At 58.8% G+C, this 15967-nt stretch overlaps 1 protein-coding gene and 1 pseudogene across 1 annotated transcript; one reads left to right on the forward strand and one right to left on the reverse strand.

Annotated features, from left to right (window-relative positions):
- Window positions 1-5276: 5276 nt before the first annotated feature.
- On the forward strand, window positions 5277-10255 carry DIRAS1 (DIRAS family GTPase 1). The gene is made up of 2 exons (XM_032252333.1): window positions 5277-5389; window positions 8525-10255. The coding sequence occupies exon 2, from the start codon at window positions 8594-8596 to the stop codon at window positions 9188-9190; it is 597 nt and encodes a 198-aa protein (XP_032108224.1). The 5' UTR covers window positions 5277-5389; window positions 8525-8593; the 3' UTR covers window positions 9191-10255.
- A 4464-nt stretch (window positions 10256-14719) lies between these two features.
- Window positions 14720-15619, reverse strand: LOC116532802 (annotated as a pseudogene).
- Window positions 15620-15967: the final 348 nt, after the last annotated feature.

A 15967-nucleotide genomic window follows, 5' to 3' on the forward strand; every position in this document is an offset into this window, starting at 1 on the left:
TGGCTTCTCCATGAAGAGGTGAGCAGGCTGGCTCAGCTCCTCTAGCTGAGGTCCAGCCACACTCCTGAGGGACGAGCTGGCCCCCGGAACAGGGTTCCGCGCCTCGGCGCTTGGACATTTGGGGCCATGCTGTGCACTGTGGGAAGCTGAGCTGCAGCCCTGGCTCTGGGGTGGGGCCTGAGAACTTGCATTCCACCGAGCTCCCAGGCAACGCTGGCCATGCTGGGGTGGGCAAAGTTTGACACCTGTCACCCCCTCCTGGGTGTCTTCCCCGGGCACTGTGGACATTGGGGCCAGATGGTTCTCTGGGGTGGAGCCGTCCTGGGCACTGCAGGGCGCTGAGCAGCGTCCCTGACCTCCACCCACTCCCTGCCAGGAGCACCCACAGTCCTGAGAACCACAGATGATCCCATAGAGTGCCCAGTCTCCCTTAGGGACAGAATCACCCCCGGGTGGCGGCTCACATTCTGGAGAGGGCGCCAATGCCAGCATGTCACACGGTATCAGGTAGCAAGAAATGCCCTGAAAAGAAAATTGGGATACGGTGAGAGACAGCAAAAGGGGATGATTTCAGCTCCGTGGTCGGGAGCGGGCTCCGGGATGACGTGTGAGGGGGACCAGGGGGAGTGAGTGAGAAGGAGATGGGGGAGAAAGAGCTCGGCTGGCTGAGGGAGCAGCATGTGCAAAGGCCCTGGGGCCTCTCTGCAGCTTGTTCTCAGCCTTTTCTCTGAAGACGAGTAGCTTCTTCTCTGTAGGAAGACTCAGGTGTTACCGGGGTTTATCCTGCCAGTGCTAAAGACTCACAACCCCACTCCTCAGAGGTGGGGATGACACAGAACCCTTGCCAGACGAGGGGGCTCAGGCCTGTAATCCCAGCATTTTGGGAGGCCGAGGTGGGTGGATCACCTGAGGTCGGGAGTTCCAGATCAGCCTGGCCAACATGGAAAAACCCTGTCTCTACTAAAAATCTAAAAATTAGCCAGGTGTGGTGGCAGGCACCTGTAATCCCAGCTACTCGGGAGGCTGAGGCAGGGGAATCGCTTGTACCTGAGAGGTGGAGGTTGCAGTGAGCCGAGATTCCACCACTGCACTCCAGTCTGGGCAACAGAGCAAGATTCCATCTCAAAAAAAAAAAGTCATAGCACCCTGATGTTAAAGAGGAAACCAGTGGTGGCTCTAGGGGCCAGGCAGGTGGCTTCTGTGAGGCGTGGGTCTTCCACGGTGGCCTGGGGCCCGGGGGAGCAGTGCTGAGCAGCTCTGCAGTTGGTGACAGGTATGAAAAATGGGCGTGGGGATGCCAGCCCGTCCATCTTTGAAGGCAAATGGTTTTGACAAACGGTCTCTGTATTTTAAAATATTGATGCCACCAACATGGGCAATATATTAAGACCTCATCTCTACAGAATTTTTTTTTTTTTTGAGATGGAATCTTGCTCAGTTGCCAGGCTGGAGTACAGTGGCGTAATCTCTGTTCACCGCAACCTCCATCTCCTAGTTCCAGGCGATTCCCCTGCCTCAGCCTCCCAGGTACCTGTGAATACAGGTGCACGCTACCACACCTAGCTAGTCTTTTGTGTTTTAGTAGAGATGGGGTTTCACCACGTCGGCCAGGATGGTCTTGATCTCCTGACCTCATGATCCACCCACCTCGGCCTCCCAGAGTGCTGGGATTACAGGCCTGAGCCACTGCACCCACCCAGAATTTAAGACAAAGTCTCGCTCTTCTGTGCAGAGGCTGCAATCTCGGCTCACTGCAACCTCCGCCTCCCAGGTTCAAGAGATTCTGCTGCTTCAGCCTCCCAAGTAGCTGGGATTACAGGTGCGATCCACCATGCCTGGCTAATTTTTTTTTTGTATTTTTAGTAGAGATGGGGTTTCACCATGTTGCCCAGGCTGGTCTCGAACTCCTGACCTCAAGTAATCCACCCACTTCAGCCTCCCAAAGTGCTGGAATTACAGGCATGAGCCACCATGCCTGGCCCCCCAAATTTTTTTAAGTTAGCCGGGCCCGGTGGTGTGTGCCTGTAGTCCCAGCTACTCGGGAGGCTGAGGAGGAAGGATTGCTTGGGCCCAGGAGGTCAAGGCTACACTGAGCTGTGACCTCACCACTGCACTCCAGCCTAGGCGATGGAGTGAGACCCTGTCTCGATAGATAGATAGATAGATAGACAGATAAGTAGATGATTGATAGATAATAGATGATATATAGATGATTGATAGATAATAAATGATTAATAGATGATTGCTAGATTATTAATAGATGAGATACAGATGATTAATAGATAGATGACAGATGATTAATTGATAGATGATTGATAGATGATAAATCGATTGATTGACAGATGCCAAACTTGAAAAGCAACTGTGTGGCTGAGCCCCAGGGGTGACCCTGCCTCCTGAGGGCGGCATGTGCAACCTCTGCTTTGCCCACGAGGTCCAAAGACCACAGAAGACACCTGAGGACTGGAGCTCACTGCCCTCCTCCCCCACGGCCAGCTGGGACTCAGTGAGGTCTGTGTGGCCCTGGCCAGGGCAGCGGGGTGAGGAGAACAGCTATGGAGCTACAGGGCCCAGTGAAAAGCTGGGATGTCACAGATGAACGCTGCCCCTTGCGGCTCTGTTGAAAGGAGATCTGTATGGCAGGACAGGCCGACCGCCCCGGGACAGGCCCCCAGATAGCCAGGGACAGGGCAAGAGGATCACAAGGGGCTGGCCGTCCGTCCCCAGCGGGCTGGGCCATGGCTTCAGAGCCTGCTGGATCCGGACCGGCCTCTTCCCCTCTGGGCCACCCTGGCAAGCCCTTCCCTTCTCAGAGCTGCAGTTTCCAGATGGGAGCAGGGACACTGGCCTTGTACAGGCCCCTGAGGGCCCAGCACCGGCTACACTGGCACTCAGTGTTCGTGGGAGACGTGCAGAGCCCCCCGGTGGGGTTCACCCTGGAGTGTGGATGCCTGCAGACCCTGCCCAGCTTGGGAGCTGGAGAGGTTGACGGGTCTTCTCCTTGACAAAGATGAAGCTGGCCTCAGTCCTCCCTCGCCCACCTTTGTACTTCTCAGGATGCCCAGGGACTCTCCAAAGAGGGACTGGGGTACGAGAGGCAGCTGGGAGCCCAGGGGACCCCGGTGCCAGCCCCGGCTTGCTCAGTGCCCCGGTGTGCAGGTGCCCTGGCCCCTGACATTTGGATCACGGCCCCCGATATTTGGATATTTAGATCAATGGAGAGGCAGAGCCGGGGCACCCACCCACCCCCACTCACAAAGGCCAGGCAGAACCCTCTGCTCCCTGGCCTGCCATCGTGGAGGGGCTCCTGCTGTCCTGGTTTGGGTGCTCAGGTCGGGGTGGAGCCCCTGGTCCCCAGGGACAGCCGGGAGGGGAACAGGGCCTGGCCTCCTGGCTCACACAGCCCACAGCCTGGTCTGGGAGCTATAAATAGCAGCTGCAGCATGGTTACTGCCCTGCCCACTCTCCTACGCATGAGTCAGCCTGCCCCGGCCAGAGCTGGTGCCCAGAGGAGCCAGGGGGCCGGCCTGAGGCCCTGCCCGGAGCTGGTGGGTCACTCGGGAGACGAAGGCAGGCAGGTGGACCGGGAAGGTGCTGCGCTGCCGTCTGAGTGCTTGGGTGCCCAGCAGCCCCACGTGGGTGGGCCCCCTGCCCATGTGTTCCCAGCAACCCTCCAGGCGGGCATCAGGCGGGCAACAGTGACCTCACTGACAGACCGGGGAACTGAGGCTTGGGAGGGCACTTCCCTGGAGGCAGCGACCTAGAGCAGAAGCTGGGATTTGTTTGCCTCCAGGGCTGCCTGTCTCCGGCTGAGGGCACCCCAGATGGGGCTGGGCCTCCCTCTGAGGTGCTCCTGTGGGGCCGGGGTCAGGGCAGGAGGGAGGTGCACCCCTAGAGCACTCAGGTCGGGCCGTGGATGCCAGGCTGAGAAGCTGGACCTTGACCTGAGAGAAGGGAGCCATGGGTGGCGTTAGAGCAGGGGAGGCCCGTGTTCCAGGTGGAGCACTGAATGGCAGAGTGGAAGGAGGGCTGGAGGAAGGGGGTCTGGAGGCCGGGGGCAGGGGGAGTGGGGTCAAATCAGGGAGAAATAGAGCTCTTTGAACCCCAAAGCCACAGTAACCTCAGTGCCCCAGCCTCGGTGATGACAGGAGAGGGGACTGAGTGGTCTTCGGGCAGTGCCAAGTCTCTGAGGCCAGAGAAATGGTGGGTCATGGAGAACCCAGGAGCTGAGGGCCCGAGTGGTTCCCTGGGCTGCAGCACCTGCTCACAGGGGTTCTAGCCTCTCACCCACGGACTGCTCTGACTCCAGAGAGTCCCCTGGGGGCCCGAGAGTTGGCCTCTCCACCAAGGGGCGCCTTCGTCCAACAGCCTCCAGGCCTGGAACTGTCCAGCACCCACCCCTGAACACACCTTCCGGCCTGGTCACCGCACCCCAAAGTCCAGTCTTCTCTGGGATCCGCCCCGATGAGGTCAAATGGAACCTCAGCCTCTGGGTCTCCAAAATGGAGGGGGGCCCATGGTCTCTTGTGGACACACAGAAAAATCAATGCTCCCCTAAGATGTCTCTCGTTTGGGGAGTGCAGTTTTCTAACGGAAAGCTGCAAACCCCTTCCCGGCAGAGAGCACCAGCCCCTTTGCTCACCCCCTACCGCCCTAGGCCTGACTTCCTGGGCTGCCCTCACTCCCAAAACCAGGGTGCCGAGTGTGCTTCTGTCCCCATCCCGCCCCTGCCCAGGCCCCTGGGATGGGTGGGCCTCCAAGTGCCCCCCACTGGCCTGAACCCTCCGCCCCTGCCCGATTCTACGCCTGCTCGTTGATCGTGGATTATCGACTTAAATTAAATCGCTTTCACAGCGCACCCCTCTGGTTCCCCGCCCTGCGTGTGCCTCCACCCTAGCCGGCCTCGGGGGTCCCATTCTGCACCCCGTGTATCCGCAGTTCCGCCAAAGCCTCCCCCCTCCCCGTCCCCGGTCCCCGGCTCGACTCCGCTCCTCCCGACCCGGGCTTCCGACTCCCACTCGGGGTTTCCCGGGAAGCGGCCCCGCTCCCACCCGCAGGGAGGGCTCCGGTGGCCACGTGGCAGGGCGGGGGGCCCGGGTGCTGGCGACCTCTCCCCCCCAGCGGGGCGCGGGCGGGGGGACGTGGTGGTGGCGGCGGGGTGCGGCCCGGGGTCCCGCGGGCGGCGGCGGTGACCTTGGCCGGGTGGCTGCGCGGGCCCCGTGGGCGCGGGTCCCCGGGGCGGGGCGGGGCGGGGCGGAGCGCGGCGGGGCGGGGACGGCGCGGGCGCGACTGCGGCGGCTCGGGCGGGCGGGCGGGGGGCGGCGGCGCCAGCGGACACCGGAGCGGGCAGGAGCAGCGGCCGCGGCGCCGCAGGGACCAGCGGGCCCAGGTAGGCGGCCCGGGGCGGGGCGGGGCGGGGGTCCCTGCGCAGCGCCCCCTCGCCGGCGTCCTCCCCGCCGCGCGCCCCTCCTTTGTCCCGGCCGCACCCTCCCGGGACCCGGGGCCGGTTCCTCCCCGCCGGGCTCCGGGGGGCCCCCGCCCCATCCCGCCCTCCCCTCCGCGGCTCACCTTGGACAGCTCCCGCCGCCTGCCCTCCCCCACCCGGAGCCCCCCGACCCCGCCGAGGCCCCCCCCGCCGCCCCTCTCCGCATCGGGCCCCCCAGCAGGGCCTCCTGTCTCCCGCAGCTGCTCACCCACTCAGCCCTCCGCCCCGCTGCCCAGCCAGGCCCCTCCCTCGGCGCCCCCTCCCCGGGGTCGGCTCCTCCTCCCCACCACGGAGGTCCTCGTTAGCGCAGGGGCGCACCCCGGGCTGGCCCCCCTCTGCGCCCTCGGCCCCCCCAGAGCAGGCCCTTTCCCCATCAAACCCTTCACCAGGGTCAGGCGGTGGTGGGTGAGACCCCCTCTCCACCCTTGGTCAGGGGTGCCCCCCAGATAGATTCCTGGGTCTTGGCTCTCTCTGCTTTTCTGACCCTGAGCTGGTTTTGACACCCCCGCCCTCTCCCCCCACCACTCCTTGCCCGGCCAGGAGCCAGGGCTGGGGTAGGTTGGCCCAGCCTGGGTGTCTGGGGGTGGGCTGCTCCGCACAGGTGGGAAACTGGGAGTGTAGCCAAGCAAGGCGGGCTTCCAGCCCTGCTGTGTGCCCCCACCCCCCTGCTCTGTGACCTTGAGCCAGCCCCCCCCCTCCTGCCTCCGTGCCGGGGACCCTCTCCCTCCACCTGCAACCCCCAGGAGGAGGAGGAGGAGGAGGTGGAGGTGGAGTGGGCTTCGGGAAGCTAGTCCTAGTCAGGGATTCCAGACCCAGCAGGGCTGGTGGGGAGGACAGTGGTGCTGACGAGGCTGGAGCTTCAGTGTCCACAGCAAGGCGAAGCCTGGGTCTGGGGCCACAGAACCCACGGCCATCAGGACCCCAGGCCCGTCTTGGCGGCGTCTCTCCGCACAGCAGCGTGCCTGCCTCTCGGGGCACCCACCCAGGAAAGGGCAGGGTCTGCAGAGCCGACCGCCTCCCCCCTCCTCCCCAGCACCCCCAGCCTGCTCCGAATGAATTACTATGCATGTAGTCCACGAATCCGGCAGCCAATCCCATGAGTTAGCATTGCCCAGGCGCCCAGAAGTTTGCCTGGCTCGTCACAACTGCGGGCTGTCAGCTGAGGCTGTCATCATCCTGTTTTCTTTTTCTGGCAAATCTGTTACCCTTCATCATCCGGAAGGTGCCTTTGCAACCAACTGGCACAGCGATTGTGATCACAATAGTGATGGGGTCTCCGCTGCACCCGCCACGGCCTACGCCCCCTCCACCTTGTCACCTTACCTGTCGCAACAGTGGCTCGCATTTCACAGAAGAGAAAACGGAGGCTTAGGGACTTGAATTTGCCTGTTTAGGTTCAAACCGCAGAGTCCCAGGCAACAGCTGCACCCTCCCCATAAACACACCTCCACCCTGAGTGCAGCGGGTAGAAACTGGGGCCTCCTTCTCTCCCACTGTAGAATACCTTGCTGGGGGACCCCCTGACCCCCAGAGACTGGAAGCAGGAGGAAGGGGAGGGGAGGATATCGATTCTGGAGAAAAGCCACCTGCCCTCCCCCCAGGGTTATTCCCCCACCTCCATCATTTCAGGATCCGCTGTGCTGTGTGACCTCCTGAGGCTGCTGGACCTCTCTCTGAGCCCAAGAGCGAAGAGAGGGGCTAAGAGGACCCCCTCCTAGGGAGCACTATTCCTAAGGATCCATCAGACCTAAACGGGGAAGGGGGGGCCCTAGGGCACACCAGGCCATAGTTTGGTTTTAGAGTTTAGGGAGCAGGGATTTTCCTGTTCAGTTTCTCGTTTTGTATTCTGGCATCCCACCTGGGCTGCAGGGGCCTGCCTCCCTGGGGCTGCTATTGGGAATCAGTGCTCCGATTTTCCAACTGTGGTTATTGGACTCCGAGCCTCAGGATCCCATTTATGGCGAGGAGAGCAGCTTGAAAAAATACAACTTCCAGCTGGACATGGTGGCTCACGCCCAGAATCCCAGCACTTTGGGAGGCCCAGGCAGGAGGATCACCTGAGGTCAGGAGTTCAAGACCAGCCTGGCTAACATGGTGAAACCCTGTCTCTACTAAAAATACAAAAATTAGCTGGGCACAGCGGCTCAAGCCTGTAACTCCAGCACTTTGGGAGGCTAAGGCGCAGATCACAAGGCCAGGAGAACAAGACCAGCCTGGCCAAGGTGATGAAACCCTGTCTCTACTAAAAATACAAAAATTAGCTGAGCGTGGTGGCAGACGCCTGTAGTCCCAGCTACTCAGGAGGCTGAGGCAGGAGAATTGCTTGAACTGAGTAGGCAGAGGTTGCAGTGAGCTGAGATCGCACCACTGCACTCCAGCCTGGGTCACAGAGTGAGACTTGGTCTTAAAAAAATGAGAAGAATAAAATAAAATACGAGTTCCCAGGGCTATAGCCCTGACCAACCAATTCATCATATTCGTCACAGCTAGGGCTGCGGGCCTGACACCTGCATCTTAAACACCCCACCACGGGCGGCTCTCACGAGGGTTAGCCGTCTCCAGGTTGGGGGAAGAGCAGGGACCCATGGTTGGTGGAGACAGGCACCAAACAGGCTCGGGGTGGCAGGACGGGTCAGCAGGCTCTCAGAGCCAGGCAGGTGTGCAGCGAGAGGTGGAAGCCAGGCCTGCTAGCCTGGGAGAAGCCAGCACAGCCTGGAAGGGACGCCGGCACCTGGGAAGGAGTTTCGTGGGTTTCCTGGCATCTCCCATGCCTCTTGTAGCTCAGCGTCCTCCAGGGAAGCTCACGCCCCAGATTTTGTCAGGGGGAGGTAAGCAAAGGGTGCTGGCTGTGTGCCTGCCCGCGGGACAGGACTGCAAAGTCAGCGGAGGCGAGCAGATGGGCCTTTTCGGGGACACAGGAGGCACGGCGGCCACCTCCTCTGAGAAGCCGCCCTGTCCTCCTCCTCCCTTAACCGGGGGTGTGGGGCTGTCCCCTCCAGCCTGGGTGGCCTTTTACGTCTGACCCTCCTCTCCGCACAGGCTCGGTCTGGGGTTCTCGCAGCCGGCACCAGCCCTCCCGGCCCCGGCCCCCCACCCGCCGCGGGGAAGATGCCAGAGCAGAGCAACGATTACCGCGTGGTGGTGTTCGGGGCGGGCGGCGTGGGCAAGAGCTCGCTGGTGCTGCGCTTCGTGAAGGGCACGTTCCGAGACACCTACATCCCCACCATCGAGGACACCTACCGGCAGGTGATCAGCTGTGACAAGAGCGTGTGCACGCTGCAGATCACAGACACCACGGGCAGCCACCAGTTCCCCGCCATGCAGCGCCTCTCCATCTCCAAGGGCCACGCCTTCATCCTGGTGTTCTCCGTCACCAGCAAGCAGTCGCTGGAGGAGCTGGGCCCCATCTACAAGCTCATCGTGCAGATCAAGGGCAGCGTGGAGGACATCCCCGTGATGCTGGTGGGCAACAAGTGTGACGAGACGCAGCGGGAGGTGGACACGCGCGAGGCCCAGGCGGTGGCCCAGGAGTGGAAGTGCGCCTTCATGGAGACCTCGGCCAAGATGAACTACAACGTGAAGGAGCTCTTCCAGGAGCTGCTGACGCTGGAGACGCGCCGGAACATGAGCCTCAACATCGACGGCAAACGCTCCGGGAAGCAGAAGAGGACAGACCGCGTCAAGGGCAAATGCACCCTCATGTGAGCCCGGAACGCCCGCCTGCCCGCCGCCCACCCGCACCGGCCCCGGCCCCCCGCCCCCCACCTCCCCCGACACCCTCTTCTGCCTCCTCCTCTTCTCTCATCCTTCCTCCGACACCTCGGCTGGGGAAACCGAGGCTGCCCCCTCTCCACTGCCCCTGGCCGCCCCGAGGCAGGGCTGAGGCTCTTCTTCCTGTCCCGCTCTCTCTTCCCCACCCTCCTGTTCTGTCTGTACCCCCAAAACCAAGAGCCGGAGGTGGCCCCCTTGTCCTGCAGATGGGCAAACGGGACGGGGAGCCGGCAAGAGGAGCTCCTTGTTCCCGCGGGACCAGAGGAGGCTGCGTTTCCCCATCTCCATCTCTTTCCCTGGGGCGTCCCCACCACACCTGTATGTCCCTGTCCCCCACATTTGATCACTGTGACCTTCTGGGGGAGGGGGGAGTTCAAAATGTACATCAGCCTCAGATTTTTTTTTTATTTCTCCTCCTATTTGGTGTTAACATACACCCAAGCTGACCTGGCCCCTCATGACCTCTGACCTGTGCCCTGCCCCCTCCCCCCCCCCCCCGTCCCAGAAAGCCCCCTCTCCCCTGTCCTCACACCGGGGATGTGGGGCCTGCGGGATGGGCCTCAGGCCACCAGGCAATAACCGCAGGGCCTGCAGCAGTGCCCCTGCCAGCTCCGAATCCCACCCCTGGGACCGGCCACAGCCACAGCCACAGCACAACTGCCCCATCGGGAGGCACCGTGGATGTGGAGGGGCTTCCCAGACCCCGCCCATCCGGGGACCGGCCTCTTTCACCGAGACAGAGACATTAGCGACGTGTGGTGGTGGGTGGGGTCCTGGGGTGCTTGGGAGGGGGTGCCTGGGGCCCTGGCCAGAGAGACATCAATGACACCCCCGTGAGGGGACAGCCGATGGGACCCCACATCAGTGGAATCCGAGGGGGCTCCGGGCAGAGCTCTGCTCCGCCCATTTCCTCCCACCACCCGTGCCCCAGAGAGCAGGGCCTGCCCAGAAAGGTGGTATCCTGGAGTCAGGGGGTGTCTGCAGCTGTGAGGTTCTGGGTGTTTTTGTGAGAGGGTCTGAACGACCCCACACTCATGTGACCCCACAGGGCTGTGTCCGACATACATGAGGAACGGTGTATTTGTGCAGCCTGGGGTTCGTGGATGGGTGACTTGCATCTAAGTGCATCTGCGTGTGCACCTGTGTGTGTCTGTCGGGACGGTATGTTTTTGTGGCACTCCGTGTGTGTACTAGTGGTGTACGGTATACAGAGAGGTGGGTAGTTGTCAACAAGAGGTGCGTGGTTGTCAACAGGACTGGATACTTGTGATGTGTCTGTGTGACTCTTTGTGCCTGTACGAGCATGACTATATTTTTGGGAGTGGGTGCTACAGCTTATCTGAGAGAGCATTTACCTGTAACTGTGTTTGTCCTGATTGAGGGACACAATCTCTGTCCCACTGTATAGCAACGTGACTCTATAGCAATGTGACTTTCAGTCCCTGATCGGTATCAGTCACCTATTGCTGTGTAATAAATGACCACAATTGGCCAGACCTGGTGGCTCATGCCTGTAATCCCAGCACTTTGGGAGGCCGAGACAGGTGGATCACGAGGTCAGGGGATTGAAACCATCCTGGCTAACACAGTGAAACCCGTCTCTACTAAAAATACAAAAAAATTAGCTGGGTGTGGTGGCAGGTGTCTGTAGTCCCAGCTACTTGGGAGGCTGAGGCAGGAGAATCGCTTGAACCCAGGAGGTGGAGGCTGCAGTGAGCTGAGATCATGCCATTGCACTCCAGCCTGGGCCACAGAGTGAGACTCGGTCTCTCTAAAACAAACAACCCATCAAAAATCCCCACAAATGACCACAAACGTAGCAACCAGAAATGACACGTTTATTGTCTCATAGATTCTGTGGGTCAAGAACCCGGGAGCAGGTTTGCTGGGTCCTCTACTTGGGAATCTCAGGAGGCTGCAATCAAAGCATGGGCCAGGCAGAGGTCTCATCTGAGGGCCTGATGGGGGAAGGATCTGCCTCTTCCCAGCTCGTGTGGTGGTTGCAGCATTCAGTTCCTTGCTGTTGCAAGACTGAGGACCTCGGTTCCTTGCTGGCTGTTGGCTGGAAGTTGCCTTTTGATCTGTGTCATGTGGATCTCTCCATAGTGGGGCTCAGAACACAGCAGGTAAGTCAGCCAGGGAAGGCGAGGTGGAGGTGTTGGTCTTATTGTGTGTGAGGAAACAGTGTGTGTGTGTGTATGTGCTTTTGTGGAGAAAGAGAGAGAGAGAGAGAGACAGAGAGCGTGCACACCTGTGTCTCTGTAGTCATGTGGCCAGGTGGGACTACGTAGGTAACAGATTGCTCGTGTCTGACTTGGTACAAGCATGTTTGTTTTCCTCTGTGTTCATGTAAGTGTTTACTCAACAAATGTTTACTGGACACACTCAGAAAGGGGGAGTGTGCGTGCGTGCATGTGTGTTGCTATCCAGCACGTGGACCGGGGCTCCCAGTAGAGCTGGCATCGTGTCTGAGCAGAGCTGGGTCCCCCCAACACTTGGGCTGGCCCAGGGCCCACCAGCAGCTGACGTCGCCTCCTCTCTTGCCCTGGCAGTGGCTTCTGGGCTCTGAAGGTGCTGGAGAGAGTGAGGCTGGGCAGGGGTCTGCGGCCCTTTCTCAGGGACACACCCTGATAGCACAATCTCCCTGGGGCCCTGCCCACCTCTAGGCCTCTCCCACCCCAGGCCCTGCCCCGACCCTGGGGAGAGAGGGGATCTGCCATAGGAGGGGTGTCTGAGCCTGCCCTGGCCGCTGGCCCGTCCTGCCTGGGCATCCCTGGTGCTGGGGACTGTGCCAGGCCACGCTTGCTGTGACCCGCCCCTGCCCCCTCTCCCCCTGCATGTGGGTGCCCCCACCCCCCATCATGGGGGTCTGTGTAGCCTTTGCTCTAGACATAGTCTTTCTGCAATAAAGAAGTGGATCCTGCGTTCCCCACCAGCGTGGTGCCCTGTCTCTGTGGTGGGGGTGGGGTGTCAGCTCACCACCTGCAAAGGATCCAGAAGGGTGGGGAGGTGCAGGATGGGGATGGAGGGTGGAGGACATGAGGATTGGGATGGTGGTGGGGCGGTGGAGGGGGCGGGGTGAGGACATGCAGCACGGGAGGTGAGGCAGGTTCCGTCTGGGACTGTGCTTGGAGATTTCTTGTTCAGCTTCTTTTTAGGGCCTCAGTTTCCAGATTCACTCTGCGCACATTAGCTGGGGACATCCTCACAGCTAGACTTTGTGTGAACTTGGGCAATTTCCTTGCAGGGCCCAGTGGTGTTGGGGCAGAGGGGACTGTATTCGTCCATTCTCAAAATGCTATAAAGAAATACCCAGACTGAGGCCGGGCGCGGTGGCTCAAGCCTGTAATCCCAGCACTTTGGGAGGCCAAGGCGGGTGGATCACGAGGTCAAGAGATCGAGACCATCCTGGTCAACACGGTGAAACCCCGTCTCTACTAAAACTATAAAAAAATTAGCTGGGCATGGTGGCGCGTGCCTGTAATCCCAGCGACTCAGGAGGCTGAGGCAGGAGAATTGCCTGAACCCAGGAGGCGGAGGTTGCGGTGAGCCGAGATCGCGCCATTGCACTCCAGCCTGGGAAAAAAGAGCGAAACTCCGTCTCAATATCTAAAAAAAATAAAAAAAGAAATACCCAGACTGGGTGCAGTGACTCTTGCCTGTCATCCCAGCACTTTGGGAGGCCGAAGCGGGTGGATCACCTGAGGTCAGGAGTTCGAGACCAGCCTGGCTAACGTGGCGAAACCCTGTTAGAAACCCTCTACTAAAAATACAAAAATTAGCCAGGCGTGGTGGCGGACGCCTGTAATCCCAGCTACTTGGGAGGCTGAGGCAGGAGAATTGCTTGAGTCCAGGAGGCGGAGGTTGCAGTGAATGAGATCTCGCCATTGCACTCCAGTCTGGGCGACAAGAGTGAAACTCTAATAATATCTGACACAGGTAATTGATAGAGAAAAAAGCTTTAATTGGTTTAATTTAATTGTTTCATGGTTCCACATCCTGTAGAGGAAGCACAGCAGCAGCTGCTTCTGCCGCAGCTGCAGGAAACTTACAGCCATGGCGGAAGACAGAAGGGAGCAGGCACCCGCCTTGGCTGAAGCAGGAGCACCTGGGTGGGGAGGAGGAGGAGCCACACACTTTTAAACAACGGGGTCTCGCGAGATCTCCATAGCGAGACCAGACTGAGTGGGTGGTGCTACATTCGTAAAGGATCAACGGGATCTCGCGAGAACTCTATCCCGAGACAGGACTGAGGGGTGGTGCTAAACCATTCGTGGAGGATCAACAGGATCTCGCGAGAACTCTATCACGAGCCAGGACTGAGGGGGTGGTGCTAAACCTTCCGTGAAGTAACAGCAGGATCTCGCGAGAACTCTCTCGAGTACTCTAGCCTGAGACAGGACTGCGGGGTGGTGCTAAACCATTCGTGAAGGATCAACAGGATCTCGCGAGAGCTCTATCCCGAGACAGGACTGAGGGGGTGGTGCTAAACCTTCCGTGAAGTATCAGCAGGATCTCGCGAGAGCTCTATCCCGAGACAGGACTGAGGGGTGGTGCTAAACCGTTCCTGAAGGTTCAACGGGATCTCGCGAGAACTCTATCCCGAGACAGGACTGAGGGGTGGTGCTAAACCGTTCCTGAAGGTTCAACGGGATCTCGCGAGAACTCTATCCCGAGACAGGACTGAGGGGTGGTGCTAAACCGTTCCTGAAGGTTCAACGGGCTCTCGCGAGAACTCTATCCCGAGACAGGACTGAGGGGTGGTGCTAAACCGTTCCTGAAGGTTCAACGGGCTCTCGCGAGAACTCTATCCCGAGACAGGACTGAGGGGTGGTGCTAAACCGTTCCTGAAGGTTCAACGGGATCTCGCGAGAGCTCTGTCCCGAGACAGGACTGAGGGGTGGTGCTAAACCGTTCCTGAAGGTTCAACGGGATCTCGCGAGAGCTCTATCCCGAGACAGGACTGAGGGGGCGACGCTAAAGCATTCAGGAGGGATCCACGGTCATGATCCAACCGCCTCACACCAGGTACCTCCTCCAACAGGGGACTGCAACTCAACTTGAGATTTGGGTGGGGACACGGGGCCCGACCTGACCAACATGATGAAACCCCGTCTCTGCTAAAAGTACAAAAATTAGCCTGGCGTGGTGGCGCTCACCTGTAATGGCAGCTACTTGGGCGGCGGAGGCAGGAGAGTTCTTGAACCTGGGAGGCGGAGGTTGCAGTGAGCCAAGATGGCGCCACTGCACTCCAGCGCTCTACCCTGGACTACAGAGCAAGACTCTTTCTCAAAAAAAAAAAAAAAAAAAAAAAAAAAAGGTTACAGGAGGCCAGTCTTAAATACAATTTTTAAAATATTTATAAATAATTATTGATTCACGGGAAGGTACGAGAAGGTCCGATGCGCCCTTCATCCAGCCCCCGCACTCATCTGAGTGTGTATGTGTGTGTGGTTTATGCAGTTTTTTTTTTAATTATGCCAAATGATTTATAATTACCCATAAAGATCTATCGTATCACCCAGGGACCAGTTCACCCACTGCTCTGTTTGGCTGCCAGTCTTTTGTCTCTCTCTTCAGCAATGGTGAGGCGGATACCCTTTCCTCGGGGAAGAGAAATCCATGGTTTGTTGCCCTTGCCAATAACAAAAATATTGGAAAGTTGAGTGGCAAAGCTGTTGCCATTGGCGTCTTTCACATGAACCACATCGAAAGATCCAGGGTGCCTCTCTCTGTTGGTAATCACACCAATTCTTCCCAGGTTAGCACCCCCAGTCACCATACACAGGTTACCAGTGTCAAACTTGGTGAAATCTGTAACCTTGCCAGTTTCCAAATCAATCTGAATGGTATCATTCACCTTGATGAGGGGATCAGGGTAGCGGATGGTGCGAGCATCATGAGTCACCAGATGAGGGATCCCTTTTGTGCCCACAAAGATTTTTCGTACTTTGCGCAATTTGTACTTGGCCTTCTCAGGTGTAATACGATGTTACAGCAAAGCAACCCTTGATGTCATAGATCAGACGGAAATTCTCTCCCGTCTCGTCAACGCTGATGACATCCATGAAACCAGCAGGGAAGGTTATATCAGTTCGGACCTTGCCATCGATCTTAATGAACCGCTGCATGCAAATCTTCTTTACTTCGTCTCCTGTCAGGGCATACTTAAGTCTGTTCCTTCGGAAAATGATGAGGGGGAGACACTCTCTCAACTTGTGAGGACCGGTGGATGGACGAGGAGCAAACACGCCGGTCAATTTATCCAGCATCCAATGCTTTGGAGCTGCCACCAGCTTCAGATGCTTCTTGGGACCACCAGCCATGGCTGCGTTAGACAAGGAAAGAGCTATGCAGTTTTTTTTTTTTAAGGCGGAGTCTCACTCTGTCACCCAGGGTAGAGTGCAATGGCGAGATCTCGGCTCACTACAACCTCCGCCTCCCAGGTTCAACTGATTCTCCTGTCTCAGCCTCTGGAGTAGCTGGGATTACAGGCCTGCACCACCATGCCCAGTTAATTTTTGTATTTTTAGTAGAGGATAGGGTTTCACCATATTGGCCAAGCTGGTCTTGAACTCCTGACCTTGTGATCTGCCCACCTCGCCCTCCCAAAGTGCTGGGATTACAGGCGTGAGCCACTGTGCCTGGCCGCTACTTCTTTTTTATAATTTTAATTTTTATTATTTTTTGAGACAGAGTCTCACTCTGTTA

The sequence above is a fragment of the Sapajus apella genome, unplaced genomic scaffold (assembly GCF_009761245.1).
Source record: "Sapajus apella isolate SASKATOON/1434 unplaced genomic scaffold, GSC_monkey_1.0 scaffold77, whole genome shotgun sequence".
Taxonomy (NCBI): Eukaryota; Metazoa; Chordata; class Mammalia; order Primates; family Cebidae; genus Sapajus; species Sapajus apella.